At 52.4% G+C, this 23,880-nt stretch overlaps 1 protein-coding gene across 1 annotated transcript; it reads left to right on the top strand.

Annotated features, from left to right (window-relative positions):
* The first annotated feature begins 4,361 nt into the window (after positions 1–4,361).
* AMBP (alpha-1-microglobulin/bikunin precursor) lies at positions 4,362–21,913 on the top strand. Its single transcript, XM_050926557.1, has 10 exons — positions 4,362–4,481; positions 6,424–6,566; positions 7,515–7,591; positions 8,367–8,480; positions 9,026–9,127; positions 13,815–13,852; positions 15,951–16,029; positions 16,609–16,776; positions 18,607–18,780; positions 21,816–21,913. The coding sequence occupies exons 1-10, from the start codon at positions 4,362–4,364 to the stop codon at positions 21,845–21,847; spliced, it is 1,047 nt and encodes a 348-aa protein (XP_050782514.1). The 3' UTR covers positions 21,848–21,913.
* Positions 21,914–23,880: the final 1,967 nt, after the last annotated feature.

Genomic DNA, 23,880 nt, shown 5'->3' with positions numbered 1-23,880 from the left:
GGGCAAGAGCCTTCTCGGCTTCAGCGCTTCCTGGGTCTGACCTTGGAGCATTCAGCCCCCCTGTTCACACTGTGAGCTCCCTGCAGTAAGTCCACCTGGCTGGGACCAAAGGGCCCAGCACTCCAGCTCCCCAGTCAGCAGTGACTCAGGCAATGTAATAAAACAGAAGGTTTATTAGTTGACGGAAATATAGCGTAGAACAGATCGTGTTAGCACAGAGAGCATGAAGTTACAGCAAAATCCATGGCAGGTGGATCCAGAGCCCTGACTCCTAGCAGCCCAGCCTCAGTCATGCCCAACAGCCTCTTTCCCAGGCAAACAGGTCACCTGGTCTCTTTGTTCTTTAACACCTTTGGCTGGCTCTTTGCATAGGATGGGCTCCGGCCATCAGTTGCCAGGCAACCATGTCAGTCATTTGCTGTGCCCAGGCAGACATTCAGCAGTCACACCTGCCCTCAAGGGTGTCTCTGTAATGATCACACATCCTTATTCCACCACCTAGATACTTGAATGATACATAGGGGAAACTGAGGCACACAGTATTCAGAGAAAACATTAAGACCATTTGGGGGCAGGGATAGCTCAGTGGTTTGAGCATTGGCTCCCTAAACCCAGGGTTGTGAGTTCAATCCTTGAGGGAGCTACTTAGGGATCTGGGGCAAAATCAGTACTTGGCCCTGCTAGTGAAGGCAGGGGGCTGGGCTCAATGACCTTTCAAGGTCCCTTCCAGTTCTAGGAGATATTCTTATTAGCATGAACTCTGGCAACTCATGTGGAAGAGAATAAGGAGGTGGTCAAAACAGAATTTGAAGAGCAACACAAAAAACTAACAGCAACATTTTTTAAGTACATCAGAAGCAAGAAGCCTGCTGAACAAGAAGTGGGGCCACTGGAAAATCAAGGTGCTAAAGGGGCACTCGGGGAAGACATGCTGTGTTGGGGAAGAGTCAACACGGCTTTTGTAAAGGGAAACCATGCCTCACCAATCTACTAGAATTCTTTGAGGGGATCAATAGGCATGTTGAGAAGGGTGATCCAGTGGATATAGTATACTTGGACTTTCAGAAAGCCTTTAACAAGGTCCCCCACCAAAGCCAGGGGTGGGGAAACTTTTTTGGTATCAGGGGCCATTGATCCACCAAAAAAATCAATGGTGAGCCACCCACCTTCAACTCAACTGCCGTTTGTGTGTGTGGAAAATGAATAATGTAGAGTTATTTTCCTCTTCACATAACACAAGAACCGGAGGTCAGCCAATGAAATTAATAGGCAATAGGTTTAAAACTAAGATAAGCAAAGTACTTCTTCACACAACGCACAGTCAACCTGTAGAACTCATTGCCATGGGACATTGTGAAGGCCAAAAGTATAACTGGGTTCAAAAAAGAGCTAGATAAGTTCATGGAGGATAGGTCCAGCAATGGCAATTAGTCAAGATGGTCAGGGACGCAACCCATCCTCTGGGTGCACCCCTAGCCTCTGACTGCCAGAAATTAGGAATGAGTGAGAGGGGATCGATCACTTGATGATTGCCATGCTCCTGTTTACTGCCCCTGGGGCACCTGGCTCTGTCCATGGTCAGAAGACAGGATACTGGGCTAGATGGACCATTGGTCTGACCCGGTCTGGCTGTTCTTAGGTTCTATTCCCACTCCAGGTTTAGGCTGCTTTTGGAGATGCTGCCCTTTGGGTCAGATGCTGAACCAAGCTGTTGTTTGCCAGTGGGTGTCCATGTGGGAGTTTAAACCCCAAGTGCTTACTGAAGTGGCCCACCAATATTTCCCCTCTAATACACCCGTTCCACAGCTTTGTGCCAGCTATTATTGTGCAGACAGTGGTAGCTCCATTTCACTACAGGCATTGAGCTCTAGTTTTTGTAGAACATCTCTGGATTCCTCAAGTATAACAGACTCCAAACAAGGTCAGTTCAAAATGACACATGGAAGTACAGGCTCCTGCCTATTTCCTAGCCTCCATCGAGGCTGGACCGGTCCATGTGTCAGGACAGAGCTCGTTTGGGAGTGGCCAGGCAGTTGCTCACCATTACAATCAGCCAGTTGTTAAAACAGTGCTTAGGAGAGAAGCTCCCAAATGCTTGTGGCTGTTGTCCTAGACCTCAGCATCATGTCAATGCAACGTCTCTCTGCTGACAGTCACTCTCAGGCATGCCGTTCTTCTGGACCACTCTTGGCAACACAGAAATGTATATGCCAGCTTTATTGGCCAGTGACATGCAGCCAAGTGTGGGAAGCTAGTGCCCTCTCCCACACAGCTCCACACTTGAGAAGGGCAGTGGAAGATCTTGCACTAGCAAATGGCATCCCAGGTGAAGGCTGAATTCAGTGTTTAGTTAAACATTCTTTCAGCTCTAATAATTGCAGGTGTTCTCAGTACAAAGGTGAGGGAGTAAAGTCAGCTGATTACTCATGCCTTTCTCAGGCAAAACACCCATTGGCTTGGGATCCAGAAGAAGATATTGGAAAATTCTGCGGGGATGGGGGAAAAGGGCAGGATGGGGTTTTCAGACAGCTTCTTTGGTTCTGCTCCTTTATTTGCAAATATGAGGTTAAAAACCTTGATTTTAAACTTGTTTTGGTTTTGTCCTTTGCTCTGTTTGCAGTTTCCCTCTCACTGTTTGGTTTAGTTAATCAGTCTTTGAAGACAAACAGTCATGGGGAACAGCAAGGGGAACGTGAAGCCAACCTGGCCTTGCATGGCTGATCTGGATTAAACCCTTTTCATTACTAATGTAGGATAGTGAAAGAGCCTCTGTGGGGCTGGAGGTTAATGGTTCCTTGTGAGTTGCTAAGATTTATTGTGGTGTGGCCATGCTGACAGCGAGTTAATGATGGCTGATGGTTACATGATGGCTTCCAGAAGAGATTGCAGTGGGAACTGATGCAAACACAATGTTGTCACAACCTCTGATTCTATCTGTGGAAGAGGAAAGAGGCAGTTCGGCGGTTTGTTGGTTGCAGTAACCCATCAAATCCAATCTAAGTATAGATACAATCAGGGAGGTACACATGGAAAACGTTGTCTTTCTTTCCATTCTCTATGGCTTCTAAGTAACCAAGGGAGAGAAGGCTTCTTCTGTGATGATTCCATTGTTCACTAGATGGTGGGTTAGTCCTAGAGAAGGAAAGTCTTATAGTTAAATATCAGGGTGTAGGATTAAAAGACCTGGGATCTGTTCCTGGCTCTGTCACAGACTCAGTCTGTGACTTTAGGCTGATCACTTCACGACTCTATGCCTCAGTTTCCCCATCTGAAAAGTGGACACAATGCTGTTTCCTGCTGTCATAACATACAGAGCCACAGGCCTTCTTAAACAATGAGCTTTTATTTGGGAGCCATGAGCCACAGACAAAACAAGCAAGCTCCTGGCTTTGTTCCTGGAGACACCTCACTTTTCTGGACCCTTACGACAGCACCGAGGCATCGAGTGGCTGAACGGCATTGCTGCAAGCATGTCTCACTGCACCTACATCATAGCGGCAGGAGGAGGCGTCCATCATCCCAGTCAGAGGGGGCGTTTAGGGCTCAGCTGAAAGCTGCCAGAAGAACACACTGTTATTCTGACCAGCCTTTTAGCTCAGCACTTGTAAACATATATTCTGTCTCAGCACAAAAACAAAAATAGCACCAAGGTTTCTCCTCTGAGTCTTTAGTGGACAGTGGTTCAAATCACCAAAATACAACTTAGTTCAACATGCTTCTCAGTCTGGGAGAGAGGCCCAGGGCTGGACTGAGGGGCACTGGCAGAGCTGCATGTGGAGATCCCAGGGCTGGATCAGCCGTGGTGGTAGCGGGGCAGGACTGAGGGGCATTGGCAGAGCTGGGCATGGAGAGATCCCAGGGCTGAACAAAGGGCACAGGCAGAGCTGTGAGGAGCAAGCTTTGTTCTATCCGGGACTATCAGTCCCTTATTTTCAAGACACTTGCATTCGCACAAAGCTATTTGACATGACTGCTGCTAACAACATCTAAAATGCTGCAGGTTTTTGTGTTAACCCTGTTGCTGCTTGCCAGGGAAAAAAGCTCATTTCTATTTGGCAGCAAAATAGCCCACCAAACAATGTGAATGGGTCAGCACCTGAAAGGCACAAGCAGTTCTGTGACGCCTCACAGAGGCTTGGTCCAGAAGTCTCCATTTCCCTGAGCCTGCACTATCTGGATCCATCAGGGCTGCGTTCTCTGCTTGATTGGCTGCCTGGGATATACTCTGACATGCTCTGCCCACCCACGGCCATTCACCTCTTGCCGTGGCCAGGGGTTTGGAGTTCACATTTTGCATTGTCCACGTTACAGGGCTGAGTCCGTCCATTCTGAAGCTGAGGGGCACAACCGACCTCGGGGCCATGAAGTTCCAGGAGTTCTTCTTCCTTCTCTTTCTTGCCTACCTGCCCACAGCCAGAGGGAGCCCGATTGGGAGCCAAGTCCAGGATATCCAAGTGCAGGAGAATTTCGAGCTTGAACGGGTAACAGCTCTCTAGCGCTTACATTAACTCTCAGGAGTAGATTAGAAAGGTGAAGTGTGTTTTGTCTCTAAAAATGCCAATATTTTCAATCACCATCTCAGGTCCTCTTCCAAGAAGAGCTCGGCCAGAGCTGGAAGGGTCTCACTCTGATCCACATCAATTAGATGGGATTCAGAGCTGGGGTGCTAGTGTGGGTGCTCCTGTGATGAATGTGTATTGTGATAGGTGCTGCATCTCACTGCAGACACCCTGATAGGAAGGGCTTAAGTGTGTGCAGAGGGGGAAGTGAATGAGTGAGTCTGTGTGATATAACAGATATGGACAATGCACCTTTCCCATGCAGGGTACCCATGTGCATGGCTGGGGGGGCTGTAGGATTTGTATCAGACAGGGAACAATCTGTTATGTGGAAAAGAATCGACACAGACTGCAGTGGGAGCAACCAGTCAAGGGAATCTGAGGGGAAATTATCTTGTGGGCAGAGCTGTTACATGAACCGGTGCCAAACTCTGGAGCCAAGTGGTTCCCTGTCAAATTTCTTTTAAGTAACATTGAATAGACAACACTTTTCAAAGGCCACCCTGAGAAGGAATCAGATTGCTTACTGAGATGGGGCATGGATTCAGGGTACCAGTGCAGCGTGAGTGGGGAAGAGAACTCTCCACTGGCACAGCAGAACCACCTCCGCGAGTGGCAGAAGCTGTGTTGGCAGAAGACGCTCCCGCCAGCGTAGTGCTGTGCACATGAATGCTTATGTCATGTAACATATGTCATTTGGGGGGTGGAATATTCACACCCTTGAGCGACATAAGTTTTGCGATCACAGGCTGTAGTGTAAACATAGCCTATGTATCTATCTAGGCCAGTGGTCCCCAAATATTTTACCTCAGGCCCCCCCTTAGCCCTGTCTGTGCCCCTCCCACCAGAGCCAGGCCCGGGAGTGGGGCTGCAGCTCTGGGAGCAGGGGGGACATGGATAGGGGTAAGGAGGCCAACGCTGGGGCCTCAGCTGGGGGTGGGGCCAGGAGCCCTGAGCATGGTGCTGGCAGCCAGGGCCCCAGGCACAGGGCTGGGAGTGGAGCCTCTGGCGTGGGGCAAGCAGCCAAGGCTGGGGCCAGGCGCAGAGCTGGGTGGCGCTCCCTTCTCTCCTCCCATGGGGCTGGCCCAGGCCCCAGCTGCGCCCCCTAAACGTTCTTCTGCCCTCCCTCGGGGGGCATGCTCCACAGTCTGGGGACCTCTGATCTAGGCTTTGTACTGTGTATTAACTATTTTGTCTCATCTGCTTTCTTCAGCCTTGGCACAAGATGTTGGTCAGAGACATGGCTGTAGGGCTGGCCCAGGGGTGTAATGTGCAGCTATGTGAGAATAAGGGTTTGGAGTTTGAGCCCAGCAGAGAAGGAACAGCTGGCATCCAGCAGCAGCTTTTCCTGCTGCCCCACAGCAGAGTCAGCAGGCAGTGGGTCTGACACTAAGTTGAGAGGGCAAGGAGAAGTGCATTAGCTAGGTGTTTCTGGACAACCAACAGTGAAATAGTTAATGATGTTAACATTTAAATTGCAATCGTTAGATTTCGGAATTCATGTACCTTGGAGATGTGTGGGGAGCTCACCCGTCTTGGCATTGTCATTGGTGCAGGCTGGCTCAGGCAGCTTCACACTCACAAAGCTGTGCAGCCAGAAGCCCTGGGACCTGCTCCTGAAAAGTCTGTAACCCCGCTGAAGTCCGCGGGATTTGCAGGGGCTCACTCCTAGATCTATTTGGGCACCTGAGCTGACCCTTGGTGCCCCACAATATCAAGCTCATCAGTAGTTTGCAATGGAAGTTTAAACTCTGCAGAAAACCCTGAAAATTCCCCAAATCCTCAGCAGAGGTGGAATGTCCCTGGCCTGCCTGTCTGGGGCGCAGGGTGGGGCAGTCAAAGGCTGTGCTTTCCTTTCTCCTAGGTATATGGGAAATGGTATGACATTGCCACTGGCACAACATGCAAATGGATGAAGCAATACAAGGATAAATTCAACATGGGCACGCTGGTGCTAGGACCAGGGCTGACCAGTAATCAGATCAGCACCACCAGCACCAGACTCAGGTAGGCTCCCAGGAACTACTGTTCCCCAGTTACCCAGAACACAGGAACACAACTCGGATATACTGTGCACTCAGGCGACTCAGCTGCAGCCTGGGCCTGATTTTCAGAGCTGCTGCCCCCTGCAGGTCCCACTGGCTTCAGTTGGACGGTCCTGAAAATCAGGCCCATTGCGATTCAGTATTGCAGGGGGTCTGCTTACGTACTGCCTGCTGCAATGCTGGACACAGCACTCCCCGTCTATGCCTGAGATTAACCAGCTACAAAATGGGTGTATCGCTAGACAGCCTATTCATGAAACCCTTTGAGATCTGGGGGTGAAATGAGAGGAGAGCCTGGGCACAGTGGGAAGGAGCTAAAGGAGAAATTAATTCTGAATCCCAGGTGTCTCTTGGATGGAATTGCAACCTGGAAGGAGGGAATGGATTTCAATGGAAATAGACCTTCAGAACCTACCCACGTGATTGTTAAGGGGCCCCTGACAGATGCACAAGTTCACTGCAGACCCGTTATCTACTCCAGCTGAGGAGCAAGTCTAGCTTTGACTAATGCTGATGTTACGGGAGGTGCCTGGGACCTTTTGACTCGGCAGCATCAAAAGATGTTTACACGGGCTCCTCCCTGCTTCCAGCACCAAAGCCTCAAAAGCCTTAAAATGACAGTACAAAATAAAAGGAGGCAAAACTGCTCGTTACTGTCCCACTATACTAGTCGTGCAGGGTCACATCCTGCTCCTTCCTCCTCATCTGTGGAGGCCCAGGTCCACCAGACTCACTGGGGCCGAAAGTGTGGGGGAAGCTGGAAGTTCTTGTGATGGGTGCTGGGGAGAGGGCAGGGCCAATGGATCCACAGCCCTGGGGGCCTACAGTGACTAAAGAACTCTGGTGGCCCATCATTGGAATGGGACTGGGAATAGCTGCAGTTATTAGAGGTTTTCTCTCTCCTTCCCAGGCAAGGTGTCTGCACGCAGGTTTCTGGAGAGTACCAAAAAACCGACATACCTGGAAAATACACCTACTATAACCCCAGTAAGTGTGGGAAGGACAATTCTGCTTTCCTCCTAGGAGCTGCATGCACTTAGAACCATTTGGATGCAGAACTTGATGTAAAAAGAGAAGGGATGACAGCCCAGCAAGGAGTAAGGGGATGAAATGAAGGGAAGGAAAATGCAACCAGCTACCTGGGAAGTAAAGTCTAACATGGAAATCTAGTAGAGACTGTGAAACAGTCTCCCAATGGGAGTTGTAGCAGTTCGGTGGCTTAGGACATTTAAATCCAGGCTTTGGGATAAAGGCCTGAAGAAAGTAGTGCAGGGACCAATCCTATTCCAGATCTCCTCCTCCTTTAACTTTGAAGATCCCCCAACAGCAGTCGTAATTAAAAGAGCCCCGTCAGTTTCTCTTTTGAATCAGTTTAAGTTGTTTGTTTATTATCGCCCAGGGTTTTTAACTCTCTTAGATGCAGTGAAGTTACCTGGGTATAAAATGAGAGTAATGCAACAGTGAATCATGGCCAGTGAAATCAGATCACGTCTGTGCAGCGCATACACTGTGGGGTAGCCTTGGGACCCTGCATGGATGGGACAGCTCCCTGCAATGAGGCCAGAGTACCTCAAACTGTGGCTACTTGAAAGCCACCACGGTTAAGGCAGAAGCAGCCAGGTTCAGCAAATAGCACAGGCTAGGACCCTGGGCCAGCTGCCACATTTCACCTAGCCCATTTTCAAAGGGAAGATTATCCCCTATTCATGCCCATTTAGAGAAGTGCCCACTGGCGGCTGTGTGTGTATTTCCTTTTCTGCAGGCTGGGACGTGACCATCAATTCCTATGTGGTGCATACCAACTATAAGGAATACGCCATCATTCTAATGCAGAAGAAAAGTAGCTTCGGACTGACAATTACAGCCAAACTCTATGGTACGTGTCTGTGACCATGGCATCTGGCTGTGCCATTAGCAAAGTGCTCAGGCCCCTGCATCCATCATGGGGTGATAGTGAGGCTGTTGCCCTGGTGCTGAGTGATATGACCTGTTGGGGGCTCAACACCTGTTCCAAACCGGAGAGTCTGGACCAGCCCAACTTTGGTCACAAGAGGCCTGAGTCTCCACACAATTATCCCCCCAATTGGGGGTCATTTGGTCTGGCTCTGGCAGGGCCTGCTCAGGAGAGGCCCAGGGCTGGAATGTCAAGGGTCGCGTCTCATCAGGATTGAGGTGCAATACAAATATTGGTCCTTACAAGTACTTGGCCAATGCTGGGGACAGGTGTGTGGAGCAGAGATCTGACCTGGTACGCTAAATGGTGTGTTCCACACACTGAGCTGGGAAGGGGAAGCTTGCCCAGAATGGGCCTGCCTTTAGCTGCAGGAGCTTTGTGGGAGGGAAGTGGCGGGGGTGGGATTTCAGACCATCTCCCAACCCATACACCACTCACGCACCTGCTGAAGTTTGGGTTCTTTCCAGGCAGGAGCCCGGAGCTGCGAGAAGGCCTTATTGTGGATTTCAGGCAGTTTGCTCAGGAGATGGGGATTCCTGAGGACTCCATCTTCATCATGATTAACAAAGGTAACCCAGCTATGATCAGAGTGTCACTGCAGGGCCCCCTTCTCCCCTTGGCCTCAGGCACCTCCATGGTCTGTATGTTCTGTGACTCGCCCGCTCTTTCCAGACCACACTGTCCACTCCAGCCAAACAGCAGGGAGGGAGAATGCAGCATGGCTATGTGATGGGTTTTCCCCCAGGGTGCCACCTGGAATTGGGGTACCACTGAGTCTGCCTGACCCACAAGCCTGGGTGCCCTTTACACTGTATTGCTGTGACAGTCCCTCAAACCCCCTCCAACACACATGCAGGTAGGGACACACCCAGCTGCAGCTACACACACATGCTGAGATCTAGGGATTCTCTGCATGGGAAGGCTCAACTAAAGCACCTCAAAATTCCTAAGGTATGCACACACCCCCTTTGGAGTGTAAACCCAAAATTATACCATCTTACGCTGCCCAGGGAACTGTACAGCACAAGCTTATGAAATTCTCCCCCTCCCTCAATGTGGAGGAAGATATGCAACAGCTTACTGGCCCCAGTTATGAGTCTCATCCACTGGTTTTAGACAAAACAAAACCAAGTTTATTAACTACAAAAGATCGATTTTTAAGTGATTGATTATAAGGGATAGCAATCAGATCAAAGCAGATTACCTAGCAAAGAAACTAAAACACAATCTATGCCTAATATATTCAAGAGGTTGAATGTGAGTAGTAAATTCTCACTCTAAGGGCTGGTCCACACTAGGGGGGGGGAAATCGATCTTAGATACGCAACTTCAGCTACGTGAATAACGTAGCTGAAGTCGAATATCTAAGATCGGATTACTCACCCGTCCAGACGGCGCGGGATCGATGTTCGCAGCTCTCCGTGTCGATTCCGGAACTCCGTTGGGGTTGATGGAGTTCCGGAATCGATATAAGCGCGCTCGGGGATCGATATATCGCGTCTAGATTAGACGCAATATATCGATCCCCGAGCAATCGATTTTAACCCGCCGATACGGCAGGTAGTCTGGACGTGGCCTAAGTTTTGTTTTAGGCAGTTTGTAGAGATTCTTGAGGGCAAGCTACACTTGTTTGCAGCTTAAAATTCCCGGTATTCCTTTCACAGGCTAGAAATCTCTCTAGTCTGGGTTCAGCCCTTCTCCCCTAGTCCAGTCTTGGTTTCTCAGTTGTTTCTAGCAATCTTCTTGGGCAGGGAGTCAGTGGACAATCACAGTTGTCACTCCCCTGCCTTAAATAGCTTTTGTATATGGCGGGAACCTTTTGTCTCTTCTCTTAGTTCCCACACCTGGTCAGTGGAAAAACACTGGTATTTCAAGATGGAGTCCAGTACCAGGTGATTTGTTCACATGCCCGTATAGGGACACAGCAGCCATGACTTGGAGGCTGTTTGTAGCATCCTCAGGAAGGCTCCCCAGGAAGGGTCCCCTGTGGGAGATTAGCATCTTCTAAGACCTTTTGTTTTCCCTAATGGCCCTTCCCAGCCAGCCATCTAGACTGATTGCATTTTATCTAGTGGACGTTCCCTAGATGTAAACACATTTGTATAGATGCACAAACGATATTCCTAACTTCAGATACCAAAATGATACATGCATACAAATAGGATAATCATATTCAGTGAATCATAACCTTTCCAATGATATCTCACATGCCTTATCTTGCACAAAATATATCCTAATTCTGCAAAAATCATAGCATAATAATATTACTGTGACGAATAAGGGGTATAGGGCCACAGGCAGGTTGGAAGAGCAGTCAGCCAGGGGCTTGAAGGGATGGACAAGAGGCAGGAAAGTGGGAGAAAGGAAGAGAGATCTGTGGTGAGTAAGAAGTAGCAGAGAGGAGCTGTGTGGAGACAAGGAGACTGGGCCGTCTCTGAATGGATCAGGCTCCCAGGCCCCACGCACCTTCAGCTACAGTCCAGAACAGAGCTGCATGATGAGCTCAAAGGTGCTCAGATGCTGTGATGATGGGTGTGGGTTAGTTAGACAGCTGCAGGCCTCCAGGAGGCTTAGGCATAATGCACCCCCAAGCAGTGTCATTTCCCACTAGTGTGGAGAATGGGAACCCTTGTCACCATTCTCAGTCCTGACGTGTCACCAGCACCCTCGCTCGGCAGCTGGGTCATTGCCCCACACGTGATCCCCAGCTCCTGAATGCCAGGAGTCCCCCGGGAGGGAGGCGGAGTTCCTCTGACTACTTCCAGTTGCACTCCCTCCCAGTGAGGCTGCATGCGTTTCCACTGACGAGTTAGCCAGAATCCCCTCCATGACCTCATGTGCTAGTTGGCCAGAGAGGTCTCTGGTGACTGACAGTCCACCCACACCCCGCCCTGCTCTGCTAAGCCCCCACAGTGGAGAAGGAAAAGGCAAGAACTGGGGACTGAACTGCCCACATGGCTGTACCAGGGTGGCTCGCCACCACGGAGTGCACAGTGCCGGGAGGGGGAGTGCCTGGGGAGAGCAACAAGAGGCTGCAGTGGGGTAAGCTGTTGCAGAGTGTGATGAAAGGCTTCTGCAGAGAGACGCTGGAGACCAGGCAGCTGCCCTAGGCAGGGAGCCCGGGAGGAAGAGAAACCTTGTGTTGGGAGGTGGAGTTGTTAAACTTTGAGTTTTATTTGTAGTTTATTTCATATGAATAAACCCAGTCCCCAAGGAGGAGTCCTGGCCAAGGGAAAGCCTGGGGGACATTTTATCTGAACACTCTAAGAGGGGAAACTGAGGCTGAGTATCTGTAGTGTGATCATAGGCCCTAAGGGGGTGCATGGACTGTGGTATTGGAAGGGCTGAACTAGGACACACGGTCACTCTGCATTTGAATCCCTTGATGGGGAGCTCCCTAAGGACACAGGACGTAACTGCCCTGTCCTGCTTGGCACTGGGGAGGCCTTGGCTGCAGTGCTGTGTGCAGTTCTGGGCGCTGCACTTTAGGAAAGATGTGGGCAAATTGGAGAGAGGCCAGAGGAGAGGAAGAAACATGATGAAAGGTCTAGAAAACCTGACCTGTGAGGAGAGGTTCAGAAAACTGGGCCTGCTTAGTCTTGAGAAATGAACACTGAGGGGGGACCTGATAACAGGCTTCAAATATGCTAAGGGCTGTTCTAAAGACCACAGTGTCCACGAAGGCAGGACAAGAAGAAATGCGGGGAGCGGGGGTAAGCTGCAGCAAAAGGGATTTAAGCTGGATGTCAGGACAGCGAAGCACTTGAGCAGGTTAGTGAGGGAGGTTGCCGAATCCCTGTTGTGATGGGTTGGATCACAGAACCCCCCTTGGGAACCGTCAACTGATGTGCCAAGACTACTTCTGCCCCTGCTTTCCCTGCCAGCCTGGGACTCCAGCACCCTGTCTTGCTGAGCCAGATACACCTGTCCGCTCCAACACAGACCCAGGGTCTGAGCCACTTGCCCCAAAGCTGCAGACTTAACTGAAAGCAGCTCACAGAAGTGTTCCTGTCTTTAACACTCAGATGCCCAACTCCCAATGCGGTCTAACCCCAAATAAATCCGTTTTACCTGTATAACTCTTATACAGGGTAAACCCATAAATTGTTCGCCCTCTATAACACTGATAGAGACGGATGCACAGCCTTCTAAACTCAGGGTTGTGAGTTTAATCCTTAAGGGAGTCATTTAGGGAACTGTCTGGGGATTGGTCCTGTTTTGAGCAGGGGGTTGGACTAGATGATCTCCTGAAGTCCCTTCCAACTCTGATATTCTATGATTCAGTAAATCATAACCTTACACAGATATGTTACATGGCATATGTAGCCTAAAACATATTCCAGTTATGTTACATATACAATCATAAGCATATTCCATAAAGCCTTATGGGGGGCACAGTTACACCTGTCTTTGGAGGGATTAAGAAGAGGTTGGACAGACCCCTTCAAAGATGGGGTAGGGTTACCTGGTCCTGCTTGGCTGGATGAGATGGCCTCTCTAGATCCCTTCCAGCCCCTCAATTCTCTGGTTCTATAAGCTGAACTGCCCCCACCTGCTCTCGCCAGGCACTGTACAGCTGTGGTCGTGAAGGTGGGCTTGCAATTTCAGGGTGATGCGATCCAAACAGAAGTGTAAGAGTTGGGTAACTGAGGGTGAGTAAAAGGCTGGGAGAGGAGCATGAGTAAATGACAGCCATTCTATGCAGGAAACTCTCCTGACGGGGACAGGCAGGGCAGGTCTCAGCCCTTCTGTTCATGGGCACTATGGGTGCAGGGCGGTATTGACACAGATACGCAGCATGGTCCACGAGAGCCTTGCCAGCCTATTCTCTAGCAATGCCTGGTACTACAGCCTGGGGCTGCCTTAATTTCTGTCACATAGGTCTTGGGGTGGTGGGAGAGAATCCTAGGGCCCAACCAGCTGCACCTGCCCATTCCTCCTGCCATCACTCTGCCCGCTCTTGCCCTTGCCAGTTCATGTAGTTCAGATCAGCCCGCACCAAGGGGCCATGGAGATAGCATGGAAGAGTAGTGGGATTCCTAAGCTTCGCTCTGCATGCAGACCTGGGGGGGAGCATGGGGCCTCCTGGAAGTCAGTAGTGTTTATCCCTGTAGACAGAGTGCACGTGTCCGGCGATGATAGAGGTAAACTGGACAGAGTTGGGCAGGCCCGTTAGGAGCTGCCTCTCTCTACCAACAGCTTCCATCTCCTATCTCCCATCCTATTAACGCTCTCCTGTCCTGTCCCTTGGTGCAGGTGAATGTGTGCCTAGTGAGACCCAGCCTGAACCCAAGGTGAGTTGATGGGGCTGGAAGGAACCTCACAAGCTGAATTTCCTGGGTCTCCAGAGAGTTGCGCTGGCGCGTTAGGCGTCCCTCCAGAAAGTGCAGTCTGGAACGCCACGTTCATTGTGGTATCTAGGCCACTGGATTAAGGACGCGCATGCTGCTCAGGTTGGGAGCTCTTCAGAAGGGCCCAGCCTGCCTTTCTCAGCCACCTTGGCAGATGGCCCTTCACCAGCGCTGATGTCTCTTGATGTGCTTGTGTCTGTGATGACAGTAGACCTTGTAAGAAGCCTAGGGTACAGTGGAATGAAATGGGCACAAGGGGTTAGCTTTTAAGCCAAGGCAAGACCCCATGAAGATGCCACTTTGTTACATTTGATTTTACTTTAATGTTCCATGTTTGGTGCAAGTAGCCAGTTCTGGAGCCGGGAGTCCCCCCCGTCCACCTGTGTACCCCACTTGGACTCAGAGGGACCCCCTTCGAAGAGGGAGAAGGCATGTCAGTATCTGTGGCCTCTTTAAACCTTAGGGCCAGGCCCTCCGCTTGGTAAATTGGTGCCAATTGGTGCCAACAGCCCTTTAATTAGTCTCAGATGTAGTGGAGGTTATTTGTGAGACACTTGCTCACTAGGAAGTGGTCTGAGACCACTAAACTCATGGCATACAGGGGCTATCAAATGGCCAATAACTTTTAGATGATGAAGAGGTGAAAGGCCTCACATCTCATTACCTGTCCCAGGAGTGCAGCTCCTGCCAAATCGCAGGATGACCTAATGTACTTTTTCACACAACACATGCTTAGTCTGTGGGACTCACTGCTACAAGATATCACAGAAGCCAAGAGCAGAGCCAAACTTCACTGACTGGCACTGTGACTCCAGGTCATGCCACTTGGCTTGCGGGCCCTCTAATGGGGCACCCAGTGCAAGCGGCAGCTTTTGTTCTGCCCCCCCCTCCCCGGACGGCCCTGACAGCCCATTCCTAGGGGTGCACGTACTTCTTTGCCAGATGGACGACAGCTGCTCGCTTCGTTACTGACTGAGCTGTCCAGGTTTGCTGAAGGAAGAGGCTCAGTGAGTCCCTCTGCGCAGCACAGTAGCCGTGCTAGCTCTGCTCAAGCCACTGTGACATGGATGGACTAGCTGCTTGAGTACAGTCCGATGTGCCCCCCGGGTATGTCCTTGAGCAGCCAGCTGGAGCCCACCTGCCATGAGCAGAGAGAGTGCTATACATCTACCTGAGCTGGGACTGACACCCCCTAACTGCCCCCCATACATCTACCTGAGCTGGGACTGACACCCCCTAACTGCCCCCCATACACCTACCTGAGCTGGGACTTACACCGCCAGCTGTCCCTCCCTTCCCCCCTGGTACATCTACCCGAGCTGGGACTGACACCCCCTAGCTGTCTCCCCCATACACCTACCCGAACTGGGACTGACACCCCCCAGCTGCCCCCCATACACCTACCCGAACTGGGACTGACACCCCCCAGCTATCCCCCATACACCTACCCGAGCTGGGACTGACACCCTCCAGCTGTCCCCCCCATACACCTACCTGAACTGAGACTGACACCCCCCAGCTGTCCCTCCCTTCCCTCGCTGGTACATCTACCCGAGCTGGGACTGACACCCCCTAACTGCCCCCCCATACACCTACCCGAACTGGGACTGACACCCCCTAGCTGTCTCCCCCATACACCTACCCGAGCTGGGACTGACACCCCCCAGCTGCCCCCCATACACCTACCCGAGCTGGGACTGACACCCCCCCAGCTGCCCCCCATACACCTACCCGAGCTGGGACTGACACTCCCAGCCGTTCCCAGGGGTGCAGAGGGAGCCGAACGCTGCAGAAGCTCTGTTAGAATCCCAGTGATTTCTGGGTCCATCCTTCACTTGGGAGAATATGTTCTGCCCAGGGACCCGCTCCTCTTGAGCCTGCTCCCAAGGGCATTGTGTGTCCCCCATCTTATAGGCCTGTGGAATCTCTGCGTTCGTTGCCATCTTAGGAGAGACTCTGGGATTTATGGCTCATGGTTTTTCCACTGCATTGTCGATGGAAACTTGCTCCCTTAACGAGCTGCTCTTTCTTCTGTGTGCAGAGGGATCGGAGAGCTGTCCTGCCAGAGCAAGAGGGCTCAGCTGAAGGTCCTCTGCCACCGCTCATCAGCAAAAAGGAAGGTCTGTACTAAGATGGGGTCTCACCACACTCTGGGGATGGCTGGAGTGCTCTCACTGGGACCCTCCTCCTCCATCTGTCTGGAAAAGGGATGGCTGTGCACAGACCTCAGCAGGAGCAGAAACACAGAATAAATTCATGCTGAAAACTCCATTTTTACCTGCCATAGCTTTTCTAGGCAGCCAGGTGCTATCACTTTAAGCCTCCTGCCTTGAGACCTTCCAGGGTTACTGGCAACTGCAGTGTGGCCATCAGAGAGCTGGGACTCTCTGCCTTTTCCAGTGGGACACAGCTCCCTATGCTACAAACCTGCCCCTACTCCAGAACTGACCATTGCTCTCCCTGCCCCACAGAGCTGGGTGATCTCCATGGGAAATCCCTTAGGTGCGGGAAAGCAGCACATGGAAATGGGAGATGTTTGAATCTCCTCAGAGGTTTGGGGGTTAGGCTATGGCCCCGGGGAGATGGCTCAGAGGGCAGGGGACACGGCCATGTAGCCCCTGGATGTCACCACCACATGCCATGCATTTCTGTGGGTTTAAAACGCAACTCACTAGGCTCAACCCTCTTGATGTGCTCAGATTTCTGCCGGCTGAATAAAGATGTGGGCCCCTGCATGGGGATGAACGTTCGGTTCTTCTACAACTCCTCTTCTATGGCCTGTGAGACCTTCCACTATGGCGGCTGTCTTGGGAACGGGAACAACTTCCCTTCGGAAAAGGAGTGTCTTCAGACCTGCAGAACCGAGGGTAAGGGGGGCAGCCCTTCAAAGTTTGAGCAACCCCTGGCCAGCGCAGGAGGGGCAGGCTCAGATTTTGCTGTCCCTCTGATCTGGGCGGCCCCAGCCTTCCACTCCTCCAGTGTGGTCCTGGCTTCCTGCTTCAAAGCCCTTTCCTTGTGCACATGACCTAGGCTCAGGGCTGTGGGGAAGCGATGTGCTCACGTGCTGCCAGTGTGGAGGGAGCCCAGCGCAGTGGGGAGAGCTCTGAGAAATCAGTCACGGGCCAAAATGAGACCAAACAGTGTGCATGCCCAAGGCCTGACTGCAAGAGATGACTAGAAAATGGAGAGGTGGCTAGAACTGAGCGAGTCACTGCTTTTTGTGATTCATGGGCCAAAGCAAAAACCATTAGTTTTGGATAGGGTGACCAGACAGCAAGTGTGAAAAATCAGGACAGAGGGTGGGGGGTAATAGGAGCATATATAAGAAAAAGCCCCAGATACCAGGACTGTCCCTATTAAATCAGGACATCTGGTCGCCCTAGTTCTGGATCCAACAAAGCGATTCCTTTGACCCAAAATAAAATGATTTTTGGTGCTTCATTTTGGGTCATTTTTGGGTGGTTTTCACTTTTTTTTAAATAATAGTTAAATTTCTAAAGGAAATGCTGGTTTAAAATAAAACTCGAAACGTTTCATATTGAAATGGCTGAAACAAATTGTTTTGTTGTTTTCTAACATTCTTTTCCTTTTTCCTTTTTTTTTCGGGGGTTGAAACTATGCACTGAATTCGACCCAAGTTTTGCAAATCGTTTCAGTACCCCCCAAAATGCATTTTTGAGTGAAATTTACTGTTTGCCTGAAAAATGTCACCCAACTCTGTCTATTCGCCATAAAAGAACTGACCCGGTTAACTTCCCAAGTCACTTCCCTGGGTTATCCCGGGGCCTTCAGCCACAGCTACCACCAACAATCAATATAAAATACTTTGTGTCTGGGCAGTCGGCACAATGGGCCTAACCAAACAAGCCCAGCGGCGAACCTGGCTGATTGCGGTCAGGGAATTGTGGGTTTGCTCTCGTGTCAGTGCCCCGACTGCTGCTCTGTTATGGGGACTTGCACCTTTCCAGCCTCTCTGCTGTGAGTTGCTGGGCTTGGCTCAGAGCAACCGAGGGAAACCTGTTCAAGCCCATCTCTGTGGAGTGACAGGAGGGGATGGCGAGAACATGCCTAGATACTATGGTGATGGGCTCTCCAGAAAGGCTTCAGGTCCCGTGTTCGTCCCAGTATAACCGAGCTTGTCAGGGGTGGCCTTTTTTCCTGGTATCATTAGACTGGTGCCCCCTGTAGTGTGGGGCAGTTAGAGTGGGGAACAGGTGCTGCACTCTGCTATAGTTACTCCCATTCCCATGCCAGGGCTACACTACAAATTTGGCCAGCAGAGCTCTGGCAAACAGGAGTGTGGCTGCTACTTCTCTGGGTAAAAGAATCCTTTTGTCTATATAAGCTCTCCAAGGGAGCTTTGCTGGTCTGGCAAATTCCCTGTACAGGACCAGCTCTTCCAGTACAAGCACATGTATAACTGCTTCCAGTGTGTGTGTGTGTGGGGGGGCATTCTGCTGGTTTACCTAGGCCGCTGCAGTTAAAGCACTGCCATTTGGGTGCAGACAAGCCTGCCCCTGACAGTCGCACTCCTCTCCTCCACCCACCAGATATGCCAGCGTAGCAGATTCTGCTGCCTGCCCACTGTGTGAATCCTTTTCCTTCCACTGGCTCCCGGCCTGGAACTGGGGGGCTCCAGGCCTTGGGCCTCGGAAGAGTGGGGCTCCACTTTCTCCCCTCTTGTCTCTTTCTCCCAGCGGCCTGCAGGTTACCCATAGTTCCAGGGCCTTGTCAGCAACCAGTGACACTCTGGGCCTTTGATGCAACCCAGGGCAAGTGCACCAGCTTCAACTATGGAGGCTGCCAGGGCAACGGGAACAAATTCTACACGGAGAAGGAATGCAGGGAATACTGCGGGGTCCCAGCAGACGGTATGGCGCGCCCGGTACTATCACAGAGCTAGCGCTCCTTCAGCAGCCACGGCTCCAGCCCTCTCGGCCCACCAGCATTTGCAGCTCGGGGAAGTTGTTTTCTTCCAGGAAGGACATAACATGACACAGCAGCAGACACCCCATCTCTCTACTCCCTCATCCCTGCTGCCAGATTCTCTTGCCACAGGCACTGGCTTCCTCTGGCCCCTGGGGGTGCTCAACCCCCTGCACCTCCCCGGTCCATCCCAGACCTCCCCCCTCTTGCCCCCTTCCCCCAAGCTCCCACCCCTGCCCTGCCTCTCCCAGCCCCACTCCACCCCTTCTCCCAAGCCCCCATCCCCCTCTACCTCTTCCTGCCCAGTTCTGCCCTCTTCCCGCAGCGCCTCCTGCACATCACGGAACAGCTGATCGCACTGGATGGGAGGCCCTGGAAGGGATGGGGGAGCTTGGCTGCTGGTTAGGGTTTCCTTACGTCCGGTTGAAAAGGGAACTGATGGCTTCGGGCTGTTAAAAGTCTGGCTGGCCACTCGCACTGGGGCAGGCAGGGTGCTGTGGCCAATGGCAGCTGCAGGGGCAGCACCTGGGAGCGGAGGCAGCACACAGAGCCATGCGGCTGCGCCACTGCCTAGCGACTGCGGGGACATACCGGCTGCTTCTGGGGCTGGAGCCTGCACCCTGAACCTCCTTCTGCACTCCAACCCCCTGCCCCAGCTCCGCGCCCCCTCCTACACCCAATTTGAGCCCGGAGCCTCCTTCCCACCTCCTCCTGCACTCCAAACCCCTCATTCCTGGCCCCACCCCAGAGCCTACAACCCCAGCCAGAGCCCTCACCCCGTCCTACATCCCAGCACCCTCCTGCACCCCAAACCCCTCATCCCCAGCCGGAGCCCTCATCTCCCCTGTACCCCAACTTCCTACCCCAGTCCTGAGCCCCCTTCTGCACCCCAAACCTCTCATCCTTGGCCCCACACCAGAGCCTGCATCCCCAGCTGGAGGTCTCACCCCTTCCTGCACCCCAACCCCCTACCCCAGCCCAGTGAAAATGAGCAAGCGAGGGTGAGGGAGAGCAAGTGACAGAGGGAGGGATGGCGTGAGCGGGGCGACGCCTTGAAGGGGCCAGAGCCAAGGATCAGAGCCAAAGTCTGAAGTCAGAATGGGGTTCCCTGGAGTGAGACAAGGCAGGAGCAGGGGTGGCAATGAACAAGAGCTACCACAGTCAGGAGTGCTTTGAGCAGCCACTAAACTGATGCCACTGGGCTCAAGAGTGGTCTGCTGGCTTTTCTCATTGGCTACAGGCCAGCTGTGCTTGTTAGGGTGCCCGGAGACTGGCTCTGTGGCAGGCCCTGCTTCCTGCCATGCAGCACTTTTCACCAGTCCTTTACATCTGTGGAGAATGGGTTGCTCCTTTTTAAGAGGCAGGGAAACTGAGGCACACCACAAAGACAGGCTAGTGCCAACATTTTCAAAGTTGGTGCCTTCAGTTAGGTATCTAAATCCATATATAAGGCTCTAAACCCAGACCGCTGAAGGGAGCAGCCTGGATTTCAGAAGCCCTGAGTCCCTGCAGCTCCAAGTAAAGGCAACATGCTGGACAATCTGGCTGGTTCTAGTCACAGTGTGCCTGGTTTATGGCTCTAGGTGCTCACTGCAGGCACCCACCTTGGAAAGTGTTTTCCTAAGTGACTTTCTCGATCACCTGAGTCAGTAGCAGAAGCAGGAACAGAACTTAGGTGTCCTTTTTGGCCAGTTCCCTACTCTAGCCAGTGGCACTACTCCCCTCTGGGGTGGTCCTGAATGTGTCAACAGCTCTGCTACACAATGCACTTAGCTCTGAGCTGCTATTGGCAAATAGGTTTCCGTTAACCACTTGGCTTCTGCCTCCTGTCACAGGTACATCCCAGACCTGCCAGGTACCCAGTCCAGTGCTGGTATCTCAAGGGAACATTGGCATTCCCTGAGCTCTGATGGGAAGAAGGACTAATTCTGGGGTTATATCCTGTGCTAGCTGTGTGCGTCAAGGATTAATGAAGCCATGTCTGTGATGGAGGGGAGGGTCCTGCAGGTCACTTGTTCCCCACTGAGTGCACCTTGGGCTCGGTGAGAGCTCCAGCCACTGGAAAGCAGCTGTGGTACAGCCCAGGAGTTTCACATGCATAGCGTTTCACAGCCTGCTGTTGCTATTGCCTTTCTGCAGTGGAGGCCCTGTCATTCAGGCCTTGCTCTCCTTGAGCTCAAGAGTGTTTGGTCTAGGTCGGGAAAGTAGAATCTGCCCATGTGTACCTATGGCGATGGGCCCATTAGAAATCCCATAGATGAGCAAACAATGAAGACATTCAAAAGTACCTGAGAAGCAGTTGGAGGGGACAGGGACTGCTGCAGTGGACAGACTCTGGGGCTGATGATCTCAGTAAGCAGCATAGAATATCAGGATTGGAAGGGACCTCAGGAGGTCTAGTCTAACCCCCTGCTCAAAGGGGGACTATCTCCAGACAGATTTTTGTCCCAGATCCCTAAATGGCCCCCTCAAGGATTGAGCTCACAAGCCTGGGTTTAGTAGGCCAAGGCTCAAACCACTGAGCTATCCTTCCCCCCTGGAGCTAGGGCTGTGCTTCGCAGCATGGGCTAGGTCTGCTTGAGCTCGCACACTAAAAATAGCAGGGTGGCCGGGGGGCAGCTTGGGGTCCGGGCGGGTTTGTAGCCAGGCGGCTGGCCTGAGCTAGTGTCTGTGCTACCCTTGGCCACACTGCTATTTAGCACATTGGCTCGAGCATGCTGGGAAGCACCCTCCCATGGGGTGCAGACCTGTGACCCCCTGAAAGAAATTGTTTCCTAATTCTATGTCTGTATTGATCAACCCATTCTGGTGTTTGTGGGACTGCAGTCGGTGCGATCTCCACGGCTGCCTGTCCAGCTCTCACCTCAGCATTGACACCATGTGCATTGCCACGGTCTCTGGGTGCCTCCCGCTGCACCTGAAGTGCGTGCGTAGCTCTCTGCACAGCCTGTGGTGACACGTTTTCTCTCTTTTCTTATAGGAGAGGAGGAGTTTCTGGGCTTGTCCAACTGAAGAGGACACAGGGATGGGGAGTGACAACTGGAATCACTAAAAAGCCGCAGCAGGAGGCCCCGCTAGGAGAGCATTTGGAATAATGTTTGTGCTGATTGTGTGTAGAGCAGTTTTAATGAACAGTAAATGTCTCTCAAAATGAGCACAGTGTGTGTACACACATCCTGTGGACTTCTCCTTATCCCACCCAGCACCAGGGTGTGTAAGCATCTGCCACCATCAGCTGTCCAATGCAGCACTAAGAGCCCCCAGCTCCCCACCATCTTTGATGCAATTCATCCATCACTTCCGAGTCCTTTTCCCCACCACCCTCTGCTGCCAGGCTCCCTTCACCGGGTCCTGTGCAGCCAGCAAAGTCGTGCTTCCTGGTCCTTATCTAAGCAGGCCTGGTTTCGCCTCCAGCCTTGCGCAGCATTTGATGCCTCCTGGAGAACTTGGAGTAAGATTCTGTTTCTGTGTCTCCTTTGTTTCCCAAGTCTCTGCTCTTTGATGGACCTGGGGCTGTTAGCATGAAACCAGGACCTGTGTTTCTGAACAGGGCCTACACCCTTCTGGATTCAGGCTTCTTCCCAGGGTCCCGAACTGGGATGTTCCATGCAGGCCATTCTAATTTAACAGAGGGCAATAGGCCCCTAAGAACCCAAAACACTGGCTTTGGGCTGAACTCTGATTAGATACAAGATGAACTAAGAAAAATGGGTAAAACACAGAAAATGTGAATCAGAAGCTAAAATTTGGCAGCCAGTCAACTCTGCACCCTCCCTCCGAGAGCTTCCTGCTTGCTGTGATCAGCTGTTCTGCAGGGTGCAGGAGGTGCTGGGAGGGAGGGAGAGGAGGGGGGATGGGGCACACTTGAGGGAGGGGATGGAAAGTGGTGGGGAAGAGGCAAGATGGGATCTGGGGGGGAAGGGGTGGAGTGGGGGCAGGGCCTGAGGCTGAGTGAGGGTTGAGCTCCCCTGGGGAAAATTAGAAGCCGGCACTTGTGCACCGAAGTGCCGCGCTTTGTGCTGTTGACATTCGATTACCTAGGGCAGTTGTGGAATCGCCATCGGGGCTGCTCTAGGCATTTTGCCACCCCAAGCACGACAGGCAGGCTTGCCTGCGGAGGGTCTGCTGGTCCCATGGCTTCGGTGGACCCTCCGCAGGCAAGCCGCCGAAGGCAGCCTGTCTGCTGCCCTCGCGGCAGCTGGCAGACGCCCCCTGTGGCTTGCTGCCCCAAGCACGCACTTGGTGTGCTGGGGCCTGGAGCTGCCCCTGATCGCCATCGTGGGAAGTTTCTAAGAACAGGTTTGACAAACACCTGTCAGGGATGGGCTAAGCCAGGGGTTCTCAAAGTTCATTGCACCGCAGCCCCCTTCAGACAACAGCAATTATTCCATGACCCTGGGAGGGTGGCCTGAAGCCTGAGCCTGCCTGAGCACCACTGCCCCGAGAGTGGGGCCAAAGCCCAAAGCCAGAGCCCCATCATCCAGGTCTGAATCCCTTGGGCTTTGGCCCCGAGCGGTGGGGCTCAGGCTTTGGTTTCCGCCATTGGCAATGGGGCTCGAGGTTTGACCCTGGGCCCTAGCAAGTCTAATGCCAGCCCTGGTGACCCCATTACAATGGGGTCCCGACCCCAGTTTGAGAACTGCTAGGCTAAGCTGACTTGGTCCTGCTGGAGCATGCGGGGGATGGACCTGAACTCTGAAGGTCCCTTCCGGCTCATTTCTGTGATTCTCCAAACCACCTTTCAGCTGTCGCCTGACCCTGTAGGCCCCTGAGATCCCCTGGTGATGTGCCCAATGTGCAGAATCCTGACACTTCCTCCCAGGGCCGGCTTTAGGGTGATTCAACCGATTCCCGGGAATTGGGCCCTGCACCCTCCGCTGAAGTGCTGCCGGAAACAGCGGCAACTGATTGAGCTGCCACCGAATCGCTGCCGCTGTCTTCAGCGGCATTTCAGCGGCAGCTCTTTTGAATTGGGCCCCGCACGTCCTAAAGCCGACCCTGCTGCCCCCCACTGGTGAGAGGCTCACAGCCCCGGGACTAGCTGA

This window comes from Gopherus flavomarginatus, chromosome 17 (genome assembly GCF_025201925.1).
Source record: "Gopherus flavomarginatus isolate rGopFla2 chromosome 17, rGopFla2.mat.asm, whole genome shotgun sequence".
NCBI lineage: Eukaryota > Metazoa > Chordata > Testudines > Testudinidae > Gopherus > Gopherus flavomarginatus.
Note: the sequence above shows the minus strand (reverse complement) of the source record. Positions and strands in the feature narration are given on the sequence as shown.